Here is a 13,321-nt window from a genome sequence, read left to right on the forward strand (position 1 = left end):
TTTGTAAATTATATACATATAGTAACAAAAATAAAAATTAAATTTGTCTGATTATCTATATTATAATTGTTTTGTTGATTAAATTAATCTAATTTTAAGGAAAATTAGAATATCCTGATTTAATAAAAGTAATATTATTCAAAATTAACTGTTTATTTAACATGTTAATTCAATCTTAATCTAATTATGTAATTTTAATTGTTTATTTAATTAATTATGTAACTTAAATTTATTTTTTGTTTATTCAACTTTTAAACTCAACTAAATTAATTTTATAAACCATTTATTATAACTTAATTTAGTATTTATAAGATTATTAATTTATCCAATTCTGTGAATTATGTAACAATTAAAATTATACCTCCAAGTCGTGTTTCTCTAACTTGTGATAATTATATATTTGGCTAAGTTGTTCCAACATTTTACACCTAGTACCAATTTCTGTATCGTACTTAGTTATTATCGTTAATAATTTCGATTCAGTTATCAATCTATACGCAACATAATTATAAATTACATAAACATATGATAAAAAAAATATGATAATTTTAATCTATGCGTACGTACTTTCGCTTATAAATAGTTTGTTCTTTTTTCATATTTATATCTTTTAAGGACTCAAAATCATCAATAATGCTTTTTAATACTGACTGTATTTTATTTTGCTCGTATATCCACGCTTTACATACAACAATTTGTTTCTTTTCGTACATCACGCTACCAAAAAGAGCACACAAATAGATGATATATATTATCTATGTAAATAGCACGTATGTATAATAATTAATAAATATAATAATATATTAGGTATACAATTAAATAATTATTTTTTATGGAATTTAATATTTATTGTCAAAACATATACCGATCCCTACAATACAAAGTTACATAAAAGTTATAGCAACACTGCTGCAACATTGCATGTTGCAGCAATATTGCAGAGATTTTGCAGCGATATTGCTGCAAATTCTATGCGATATGAGGACGCGATAGTTTAAGCATGAAAGTAATCCTTCTTATTTTAATTTCAATACTTTATTTTTCTTTTAAGGTAAGTTATTATTATAATACGTTTATATGTTATCATTAATTGGGTTTAGTAACGTTCGTTATTACGGCGTATTTAGTATAAAGTTTTATCGATAAATCCATTAAATACTGCACCATCACAGTCAGATAATGCAGTCCATTAAAGGCCGCGATCCAATTCACATTCACAACGCTTAAAAATCATTTTCTTGTTGTTTGTCAAATGTTAAACGAAGACAAATGCTTATGAGCGTTGTTAGCATGAATCAGACCACGGTCAGAGTTTTGTTTTTGAGGTATATGAGATATATGAGGTATATGTATACATTATGTTTCGACAATAATAAATATTAATTTCATAAAAATAATGGATTATTTATTTGCACATATATATCTAAAAGTATAATATACTTTTGGCTGCGATACAAAGCTATAAAAAAGTTTAAGAATCAATACTTTGTACTTGTGATAGATTCGTTGCATCTTTTGTCAATTTCATTGATAGTAATTATATTTTTCTCATATTGTTTGATTGTGTCTTCGAGCGTTTTTTTATGATTAATTCGTTGTTCTTCTAGATCTGTAGTAGACTCTATATATGTCCAAAAAGAGAAAGAAAAGATGAAAATTAATTTCTCTGAACTTTTTCCTAAGAATTTAATCATGGGTGTACAGTCGAAAATTCAGTCGAGATTCAATAATCTGTACCATTAACTTTATTTTATTCTCTCACACAATCAGCTCAATTATAAATTTTAGTAAACTTAATTAAAATGAACAAATAATTTAGACTCTCGAATAAAATCAAATATATAGAAGTGCAAGTGAGAATTGGCGTAGAAATTAGTGCACATTTTCATTAGATATTAATATAAACTTAACGTCTTCTTTTTTGTGCCGTCATTGTTTTTTTGCTTGATTACATACGCATACGTAGAATAATAATATATAGTGAGTGCAAAAAGTATTCGTACAGAGAAAATATTTCTTAAAAAATCTTTATTTTTAAAAAATAAATAAATAAATAAATAAATATTATCCAAGAAATGAATTCTCGAATTGATATCGAATAAATATCGTATCGATGATCTCAACAACTTAATGTCAATTCGACGTTTAATTGACGATCATTTCTTGTTAGATAATTAACAATTTATTCATAAAGAATAAAATATGTTTCTTAAAATTATATATACCAAAAAGATGTGTATTAATTATAGAAAATGTATCATCTGAAAAATAAGCGAAAATTAAAAATTGTATTGTTTGGAGGCTCAAAAAATATTCGTACAGTCGAGAAATTTATCTTCTAAAATCAGAAATATATGCAAAGTTCATTTCGTTTGTTCAATTAGAATAGGGTATCTATCATGAAACTTTATTCCTAAGATGAAAAGTGAAAAATGAAAATTTAACCATTGAAGTTGATGGAAAAATTTTTCACTTTTCATCCTAGGAAAAAAGTTTCACGATTGATATGAATGTTAGAACAGAATGTATACACTGTATAAAATTGCTAATTAATATTTATTTTCTACAAATAAGACTTTTTATAAAAAATTTCCTTGTATGAACACTTTTGCACTCACTGTACATCGTATTAATTCAAAATGATATTGTCATTCAGAGTACAATATAATCATGCGTGAGAGTTTGAACAGATGTGAGGCTGCGTTCAGTTTCAATGCTTTTAGTATTTTCAGCATTTTAGTCCTTGTTTTATATCTAATGAATGATAAAAACAAAATGATGGTTATAATCGCTTAAACGTCTAAATTGATCGTAATCCAAGTAACATTCTTAATTTCCTAATAGGGAATTTAAGTAGATATTACTCAATTCAGACGAATCTAAAATAGAGGAACGAAAAAATTTCGACTGTACAGTTTTAAAAATTATATATTTTACTAGCGACATCTTCAACAGATTTTCTTTGACAATGCCAAAGTTTTCTATAATACAGTTCTTTATTCCTTTCTTGTTCCGGCGTAAGATACATTCTGCGTAAAACATATTCTAAGAAATAACGAATATGATACAGAAATAAAGTCGTCATTGAAATATAATGTTTACATGGAGGACTTGTGCGAAGAGTATCGACACACTTATCAAGACTCTATAAAGAATAAAAATAATTAGAAAGATATAAATTTAAGACGAAGAAGATATACTCCTCTTTTTTTGTAATAAATTGTTTATAGTTATCAATTTAATTTCAACTTTTAATTCATGGTATGAATTAAATCTTAACGCAATTTTTTTATAACCAATGGTACATTTTTCATGTAGATGTAACATAATATGTATGTACATTACTCATAAATATAAATAAATACAAATTTCAAACAATACGTATTAATGATTGAACAACCTTCAATGTTTTATAGACTGCATGTTCAAATCTAAATATATCACACCAATTTTCTTTAGAACATACATTTGTTGAATTCTTCGAATTCTTGTTAATAGATGCTGAGGTACAAAAAGTTTATAATTGTAAATTATACATTAATTTTAAATCATCAATAATAACTACAATTTAAAGTATACATAAGAGAGAAAGAAATATTACATTAATCCCAGAAATCTTTAAATTTGTCAGTATATTTTTTTAATCTTACCTGATTGCAGTAAACATTTAGATTTAGAACGAAATTCAATATTGCACAAAAAGACATCATTTATTATATTCATTTCATCAGTTGTTACAGATAATTCAGAGTTCAATATAAGGAAAGGCAGAGCTCTCTAAAATCATGAATCATACTGTAACATATTAATAAGCGAATATGCTAACAAAAGTGACAATATTAATTACTGCTAATTCCATTTTTTTCTGTCACACTCAAAAATAATTTTTATAAGCGTTAACATCATCGATTCTCTTCCAATATTTTTTGCACATTTTCCATCGAATTATTTTTCAGCAATCCTACATATAAAAATTTTTTCTTCCCTACTTCCCTAAATAAAATTTAGCATAACTTTTAAAAATATAGATTAACGTACATATAATATATTTTAGACAACTACAAATATGTCCTATATAAATATGCCACAGATATATTAAAGCTACATGCTTTTAAATTTGATATAATTTGTATATTTCAGCTTTTTCAAATCATAATCTCACAAGTAACTTCACGTTATTGATATTGATCATTATATACAAGGTCGAATTAGAAAGGTGATCATTGTTTATAATGATGTCATGTAATACAATATCTCAATCAGAAATTGAGCTCATGCTTATATATGTATCGATGACAAAATCCAACTGATAAGGATTTAATGCTATGCATTCTGTTCATAGACAAATATATAAAATGAATTTGTTTGAATTTATATTCTTACAAATTACACAAATACATACATGATATAATTTGTCTTCACGAAATGTTTATATTCATTTTCGTAAAACTTTTAGTCATAACTAATCAAAGAATATAACATGATTTCTTCACCATAGCATAATGTAAATATATACAAATACAAATAATAGTCTGACAATAGAATCATGATGAAAGAATCATAAGGGAGTTTCTTCCATCATAAGTCAATAGAGAGTCCTTTGTGTATATGAGAAATAAAGAAAGAAGTAAAAAAATTGGAAGAACAAATAAACATCACTAAACTATCTATGATAAAATGTCTTACTATTTATAAATTCTTAACCAGTATTCATAGTCCATTCTTATTTTAAGTCTTAAAGATTGTCTTAAGAAGATACTAATATACAATCTTTTAACTAGCTTATGAATCTTAAGATTGTCTCAAGTCTTCTTATATTTGAGACTTAATAATAAATCTCAAATATAAGAGTCGACTATGAATACTGAGCATAGTATTATCTTATCATAAGTAAAAAGCCTAAGAAAATAGGCATGTAAGAAAAAAAGATCAAGATGGAAATGTGAAATACGTGTAACATCTTCTTTAAAAGGACGTGCAATAAAAGAAAATTGACGAAAGTAATTACAATGATCAAGATATTATATATTTGATTACGGCATGATTACTCCAAATGACAAGAATGAAGGTAATGTAAAAAAGATGATAGACAGAAAATCAATAGAGCACACAGTAACTGTATTCATCATTTAAATCTTGTAACATGTCTATTATTATACGCATGTTATATAAGTATATAAGATATAGTCACATAACGGAACATTATTCAATTTACTTGTAGAATTCATGTTCAGACTCATCTTTCTTAATATTATTTTTATAACCTTTTTCAAAATCTTTTGCTAAAACGATATAACGATTTTCACGAACCGCATGCATTCCTGCCTCTTGACAGATAGCGTTAATATCAGCACCAGAAATTCTATCTGGTCGTGCTACATAATCCTCGAGATCCACTTCTTCGCTCAAATTCATTTTTGCAGTAATAGTGGAGAAGATTAAGCGTTTCTGTCGGCGATCAGGCAATGGAAATTCAATCTTGCGATCTAATCTACCAGGACGAAGCAATGCAGGATCCAATGTATCCGCTCTGCAAAAATACATAAGAATAAAAATGAAGATATTGCTGACAGCTCTAACTTGCAAATTGCAAAACGTAGTTTAAATGCAAAATGGCATTACATCGCACGCAAATCCAAATCAGCTGCATGCCATATAAGTGGACTACTTACATCATGCCACATACAATGAATTGAACTACAACAGTGGCGTTAACATTTTAAAGTATTGATAATTTAATTTAAATCAGGTTACAGAAACTTACAGTGGATGCGTTTACTTTTTACGCTCACGTGCTATAAATGCTATGAAGCAAAGTCGTTCATTTTTTATTTTATAAGTATAATAATAATAAGGACAATAATAATGGATAAAAAAGAATTTATTAAGAATATTATTTGGACAAGTGTCAATTCTTCTGTCAATGGACGATAATAAAGAGGATTATGATCCTCATAGTGAAAACACCAAAATATGCATGTTATATAAACACGTTCACTAGCCATTTATTTTTGGATTATACTACGCGTTCATTACATTTACTTTTGACTATAAGCGTCTGTAAGTGCTTACACTTTTGCTGCCTTATCTCGATGGACGAAGCACTTGTGAGTAATATCTACGAAATCACAATAAAATGTTTCTCTGACCTTCTCTGAGCACTCACGATAAGAAAAATGAATAGTGTAAGAGATTATCAGTACTTAAAGCACGTGAGCATAAAAAATAAACACATCCTGTGTTTGATATTTTCCATATTACGGAAATTTATAAAAAGAGGACGGCTCTCTGCTGATACTTGAGCAAATTCATTATATACAAAATTTCTACTATATTACTGATCAATGCAATCGCCACAATGCAAAAATTAACATTATAGTCTATAATATTGTCCAGTCAATTCGCAAAATACAGATCGTTATTTTACGACTGTGTTTAAGAAATACATTTTACAATTTACAAATTATATAGAATTAATAACATTATATTTTTAGCGGATTTTTAAAATTAATTCACCTATTTGTTGCCATAATAACTTTGACATTAGTTGTTTGATCAAAACCATCCATCTGATTAAGTAACTCCAAAAGAATACGTTGCACTTCACGATCTGCCCCAGTTTGAGCATCGAATCTTTTGGTAGCAATAGCATCTATCTCATCAACAAATATTATAGCTGGTGAGTTTTCTTTTGCCAAACGAAATACATCTCGTACCATTCTTGGTCCTTCACCCAAATATTTTTGCACAAATTCAGAACCCACAACGCGAATAAAGGCAGCTAGGAGATAGACAACAATATAATTAGAAAAAGAGAAAAAAAAAGAGGTTAAAAAGATCCGAGTTTTTGCTCAAAAAGGTAAGAAATAGTGCCTTTTTTGTGCCTTGGTTTCCTGGATACAAACAAAATTATTAAAAAATTTGTGACGTTTGAGAAACATTTCAAAAAGAGAGAACATTAAAATTTAAATAAATATATCATATTTTAAGCTCAATTTTCGAAATGTCCCTCAAACGTTTCAAACTTTTTAATAATTTTATTGTATTTGACCAAGAGATGAAAATCTATGAAAAACATTTTCTTTTCTTATACTTTTTTTTAGCAAAAATCGGTTCTTTTTTTAACATATCACATATCCTTTTATTTCATTTTATTTTATCACTTTGTTATGCAAGTTAAATATTTATAATAGTTCTTTAATACCAGTGGTATGTCTAGCAACAGCTTTTGCTAACATAGTTTTTCCACAACCAGGTGGTCCATACATAAGTACACCTCGAGGTGGATCAATGCCAATCTGTTTATATAATTCAAAATGAGTAAGAGGTAACTCCACTGCTTCTCTGATTTCTTGTTTTTGCATATCCATTCCACCTATATCACTATATTGGATATCTGGTTTCTCATCTGAATTACAAATTCAATACATATATATATATTTTATTTTAATTTAATCTCATTGTAATTTGTTTATTTTTAGAAAACTAAGGAAAAATCAGATATTAAAAAACAAGCGATTACCAGATGTACAACAATAAAAAAAATATATTGAATTAAATCTTATATATGTAATTAGTTATTAAGACTACTTATTAATTTTAATTATTAAGACTTTGACTCTATTTAGAGTATTTATCAAATTTAATTTTGTAAATTTTTTTTTTAATGTAACTTGTACAATACCCAAAAGTTGTAAATTATTACCTGCTTGTAACATAGAAATGCTAGAATCAGCTTCTGGTGGCAGCACATCCACTAAAGCATTGCTATGCTTGTGGAGCGCTACACTAGCAGAAGGCTTTAAGAGTTCTCTGTCTATAGTAGACAAAATTCGTACGTAATAATTTGAGCCTGTTGTAGAACCCACTATACCAGTATTCTGATCAACAGCTTCTAGAAATTGTCCAATGACCAAAGGTACACTCTGGATACGTTTAACTTCTTCTTGAGCATGCAAATATTCTTTTTTTAGATTACGTTGTTCATCTTTAATATATTCTTCTTGTACTTCAAGAAATTCCAACATCCTCTGCAATTTCTACTCAAAAAATATATTTGTAATCTGTAATAATCCTTTATTTTTTCTACGAGAAATTTGATTAATTCGGGTATAATGCATAATGGCCGAACAATATGCATAATTCCTGTTTAATTTAACTCTTCTTTTCCTTTTATAAAAGTGTTTCCAAGGCACATATTCTGTATACATCTACCGACAGTTGTCATTATGCATTACGCCCAAATTAAATTTCCCATAACACATATATAAATAAAATATTATTTACGATATCGATAATTAACGATAGCCAATGACAAGGACTATTCTAGAAAAAGAGCGTAATTCTCATTGGCTGATGCTACTTAACGATACCGACAATTGTCGGTATCGTTAAGTAGCATCAGCCAATGGTATATACATACATACAGAATATAGCCCTGTGCGTGGATCATGGATGCGCAGAAAGACTGTGTTCAGCAGAACACAAGTTTTGCAACTGTTTTATCATTGGCTGCAGTCATCAGAAAAAACAGCTTTGCGACTGTTATAAAATTCTCTAATATGATTGACTTTGCCCTTAATTCCTCATTGGATCTAAGTATAAAATCAATCATATTCAAGAATTTAACAATTGCAAAGCTGATTTTTTTTTTGCTGAATGCAGCCATTGTCTGCTAAATAGGACCATTCTTCTAGATCTAAAAGTATAATCCAAGCATGAAGAAAACTTCCAATAGTTGCAAAATAAACGTTCTACTGAACATAGCCAATAAAGTCTAGTTTCACAACTCACGATTAACTCTAACCGAGATTGAATTTATTCAATTGTCTCTTTCCAATTCTAAAATTGGAAAGAGATAAGAAACAAGTTAAATCTCAGTTAAGAGTGAGTTAACTGTGAGTTGTGAAACTGGGTTTTATTATAAGACTGTTATGTACAGAAAAGAAGTATCAAGTCAAGTGATTTACCATTTCTACGATTGGTTCAAAAGTATGTAGAAAACATATGCAATATGCAAATATACTTATTCCGCATATGTACATACATTTTGAATAGTTAAGACAACGAATTTGTGATCTAATGTTGTAATGAATGCTTTGATTTTCTATTTGCTAATACAAGTCGACACAAGTGTCGCTCAATCCTGGACGTTCAGAGAGTGACAAAGATAGAACGACACTTGTGTCGACTTGTGTCATCAAAATGGAAAGCACCCAATATAATTCTGTGATAGATGCGCGCGCGCAATTCAAACAATATTAAATGTATTTGATAAAAAAATATATATTCCATTTAAAAAAATGAAAGTGACTCATATCTTTTTAATGTCTCCAAAAAAAAAACCTAACCTAATTAAAATTAGTCCTAAAAATTTCTACTTATGTCTGAAACGTTTTTAATTTTTTATGTTTTTTGAATCATTTTATCGCATTTTACATGGACCTGTATATATAAGTATAATATTTATAATACCTTATATTTAGTATAAAGATCTTCAACATCCAACTCATCTCCAGCTCCCGTATAATGACCAACAGCTGGTTTGCAATCAATTTCACTTATATCCTGAAAATATACACAATTTTACATGAATATATACCTCTGTGTGTGTGTGTGTGTGTGTGTGTGTGTGTGTGTGTGTGTGTGTGTGTGTGTGTGTGTGTGTGTGTGTGTGTGTGTGTGTGTGCGCGCGTTTGTATATGTATTTTGCATAAATATATGTGTTTTATTATCATGCACAATTTTTTTATTTAAATTATCAGCTGTAATCCCATCAAGAAGAGGCTTAATACTAATTTATAGTTATATAGAAAAGGTTACCATTACCGTCCACAAATCAGACATACAGATGCAATTAATGATAAACCTAACATACCTTATCAGGTAAAATAATGCCCAGTTCTTCCATTATAGTATGAGAAGTTTGTATGAACAAATTTAATTAAATTATTAAATATGTCGACAAACAATTAGTATCAAATGATTTTAAACAGAACTGAATGACTTTAGATTTTTGAGCGTTCGTCACAATTAGTCTCTCTTCTTTTTCACAAGAGAATGGCACACGACTTCTATAACGGAGTCGATTCGGCCAGTATCGAAGTAGCCGCACCTGGCGGCGAGCATTAAAAGCTTAACCACGAGTAATGTGAAGTATAGAGAGATGAAGTATTCGCGATCGATTTTGCTCCCTCCCCCCCACTCCCGCCCCCTAATAAACGAGGCGCGAGCCAATAAGGAAGATTCAAAGAAGATTGTTTGCTTTGAAAAAAACAAAAGGAGGCGGCAGAATTTGAGAGAAGAATTCTTTAAAAGAGGAAAAAGATGTTCATGAACGACAGGGAATACTGGACTGTTGGCTACTTCTTACATTCTGATTCGTTTAAATCCACGGTGGAAACTAGGCCAATGACGCATCTCTATTTTGCAGCTCTTTTCCGCATCGTGTGATTTCTCCTTAAAGGCCATTCTACATTAGACGTAAACCGATCACAAATTTGTTGCAACAATCAATCTGAATTTTCAATCTTGCATTTTGAAACCAGCGCTTCAGATTGGCTGTCGCATCAAAATTAAGATTGCTTTGCATGTAATGTAGAATGGGGCTTAAGGCAAAATGCGGAATAGCTCGGGTTCTATTCTTGAACAAATATCGCATACGAAAATAGCAATATACAATTGACTTATCACGAAAAACTCATTTTCGAAAATTATTCATAATTCTGCCTATTCTCAAGAATAGAGCCCCTGATTGGTTGCTATAATGACGTATTTTCTATTTCGCAGTCCTATTACGAATAGTGTGATTTCACCATTACCGAGCGATTGAATATGATTGGTTGGATCTATAAGTAACAACCAATCATATTCATTTGCTCGACGAGCAGGTTGGCCAAGTTAACCTTTGTCAATTAGAATACGTCCGTTGTGTTTACGGCTTTGTGCAAGAGTTTGTGCTCCTTCCGCTTAAATTTCCATCATGCGACGATGTCAATTGGTATCAATACGCATGAATACAATGTGATAACGCGATTAAAGATTAATCTCATTTTTTTAAAATGTCAGCTAAACTAAAAAATAAAATACTTGTATATGAAGGTAGTAATTATCTCAGATATCGCTTATTATTATCCACATTATCTGGAAAGCCAGTAAAAATTACAAATATTAGAACAAAAAATGATGATCCTGGTCTTAAAGGTTAGTAATATTTAAAATACATAAATGTTTCACATTTGACTATCTATAAAATTGAAATAAAATTAGTAAATGTAAATACAAGAATACAATAATGTTATCACCTATGCTTTACGTATAATTAATTTTGTTTCCTGATTTTGAAAAAAAATATAACAAGACTTAGTTATATTTTAATAGACAATATTTTGTTGCAATAATTAAATTCTATAAAATAAATTTTTTATTGCTGTGTATAAGAATTAATGCTATTAATTACTATCAATATTTGCTCAATTTTTTGCTTTTCAATATTATACATTAATACTGTTGTCACTAGTTACACCTAACAATTTATATAAGGATGATCAGCTAGAAGGATCAGCATGTATGTACTGTTTATGGATCGAAAAGACCTCTATTATTTTGCAATTTTCGCCATTTTTTTTTTTAATTATCGATAAGCAGAATGTCTAAAATCAACTCATAAAAGATAATTTTAAGATAATCTTTAAGATATCTTTTAGAGTTCTTTAAATATCTTTGAAATTTTTATATCTTCAAGAACTTTGAAAGATATCTTAATGTTGCTTTATACATCAATTTTAGCTACAAATTTGGCAATTTTTAGAAATTAGTATCTCATTAATTCTTACTATCATTGTAAAATAACAAAGGACTTTTCAATTCAGTTTTTCGTGAACAGTGTGTGTGTGTGTGTATGTGTGTGTGTGTGTGTGTGTGCATATGTGTATGTATGTGTGTATATGTGTGTGTGTGTGTGTATGCTAGCTCCTCTGGTTGATTTGCATCACCCTGTGTGTGTTATACATACATAATTATATACATTTTTAAATAACTTGAATTTTTTTCATAACAGAATATGAGATTAGTTTTATCCGTCTGTTGGATAAGATGACTAATGGTACAAAAATTGAATTAAATGAAACTGGTACCAGTATATATTACAATCCTGGTTTATTACATGGAGGTGAATTAGAACATGATTGTAGCTTGCAAAGGGGTATTGGTTATTATTTGGAAGCAATTATGATACTTGCTCCATTTTGTAAAAGTCATATTGATTTGAAGCTCAGAGGAGTGACCAATAATACTATAGGTATTGGACAATATATTGACATTATATATATCTCTTATAAAAATCGATCATTAATTTAATTTGTGTTACAAGATCCATCAGTGGACAGAATTCAGACTGCTGGCATACCGATATTGAAAAAATTTCTAACAGGTGACAATGAAGTTATATTAAATATTCGCAAGAGAGGAGTAGCCCCTTTGGGAGGTGGAGAAGTACAATTTAAATGTCCTATTAATCGTAATCTTAAAACTATTCAGGTACTCACATATTTACATATGCGTGCACGATACCACTTTGTGGTAATATTCTTTTTTTTTTGTCAGTTGGAAGATAGTGGAATGGTGAAACGTATTAGGGGTACAGCATGTAGCATAAGAGTTTCTCCAGCAATTGCTAATCGTATTGTTGAATCAGCAAAAAGTGTTCTTCTTAAGTTTTTACCAGATGTATATATTTATGCAGACCATTGTAAAAGATCAATCAGTGGAAAGTCTCCTGGTAATATTGTATTATATAATATATTGTAATGTATATTTTATCTAAATGTATAATTATAATTTATCATTTATCGTATTGTATTTTTATCATTTCTATTATACATTTTGTTATATATTAGGTTTTGGAGTCACATTGACAGCAGAAACTACTAAAGAAGTATTTTTTAGCGGACAAGCATTTTCTCCATTAATGACAACAGGTTCGTTGCCATGTGTACCTGAAGATCTTGGTAAAGAAGCTGCAATCAAACTTTTAGATGAAATTTATAGGTAACAAGATATTTTCTTTATAAATTCTTATAAGTGTTCTTTATTTAAGCTCTTATAATTTTATATTACCTTTACATTTTTAATTGAATTTATTGATTCATACATAGGAATGGATGTATAGATTCGGCTTTTCAAAGTATGACTGCTGCATTTATGGCTCTTGGCAAAAAGGATGTTTGTAAAGTTATAATAGGACCATTAACTCCAGCAATGTGAATATTGTTTCTTTTTTTATTATTTATATTGTTTTTTTTTTCATATATATATATATATA

At 28.8% G+C, this 13,321-nt stretch overlaps 2 protein-coding genes across 3 annotated transcripts in view; one reads left to right on the forward strand and one right to left on the reverse strand.

Annotated features, from left to right (window-relative positions):
- Positions 1-5,096: 5,096 nt before the first annotated feature.
- LOC108689312 (26S protease regulatory subunit 6B) lies at positions 5,097-10,073 on the reverse strand. 2 transcript variants are annotated; one of them, XM_018196039.1, is made up of 6 exons: positions 9,878-10,073; positions 9,475-9,567; positions 7,706-8,039; positions 7,205-7,408; positions 6,517-6,781; positions 5,097-5,530 (listed from the first exon to the last, which is right to left on the reverse strand). In XM_018196039.1, the coding sequence occupies exons 1-6, from the start codon at positions 9,908-9,910 to the stop codon at positions 5,212-5,214; spliced, it is 1,248 nt and encodes a 415-aa protein (XP_018051528.1). In that variant the 5' UTR covers positions 9,911-10,073; the 3' UTR covers positions 5,097-5,211. The 2 variants fall into 2 exon arrangements, with proteins under 2 accessions (XP_018051528.1, XP_018051529.1); XM_018196040.1 differs by lacking the exons at positions 9,475-9,567; positions 9,878-10,073 and adding an exon at positions 8,423-8,623.
- Positions 10,074-10,981: 908 nt separating this feature from the next.
- The window catches only part of LOC108689323 (pre-mRNA-splicing factor SYF1), a 25,983-nt gene continuing 23,643 nt past the window's right edge, over positions 10,982-13,321 (forward strand). Inside the window, exons 1-6 of the mRNA XM_018196057.1 lie at positions 10,982-11,202; positions 12,059-12,298; positions 12,371-12,537; positions 12,604-12,778; positions 12,897-13,047; positions 13,155-13,259. Coding sequence (XP_018051546.1) covers positions 11,061-11,202; positions 12,059-12,298; positions 12,371-12,537; positions 12,604-12,778; positions 12,897-13,047; positions 13,155-13,259 — 980 coding nt within the window. The 5' untranslated portion in view covers positions 10,982-11,060. The remainder of the gene's footprint in view (positions 11,203-12,058; positions 12,299-12,370; positions 12,538-12,603; positions 12,779-12,896; positions 13,048-13,154; positions 13,260-13,321) is intronic.

The sequence above is a fragment of the Atta colombica genome, unplaced genomic scaffold, assembly GCF_001594045.1.
Source record: "Atta colombica isolate Treedump-2 unplaced genomic scaffold, Acol1.0 scaffold269, whole genome shotgun sequence".
In the NCBI taxonomy this organism is placed as follows: domain Eukaryota; kingdom Metazoa; phylum Arthropoda; class Insecta; order Hymenoptera; family Formicidae; genus Atta; species Atta colombica.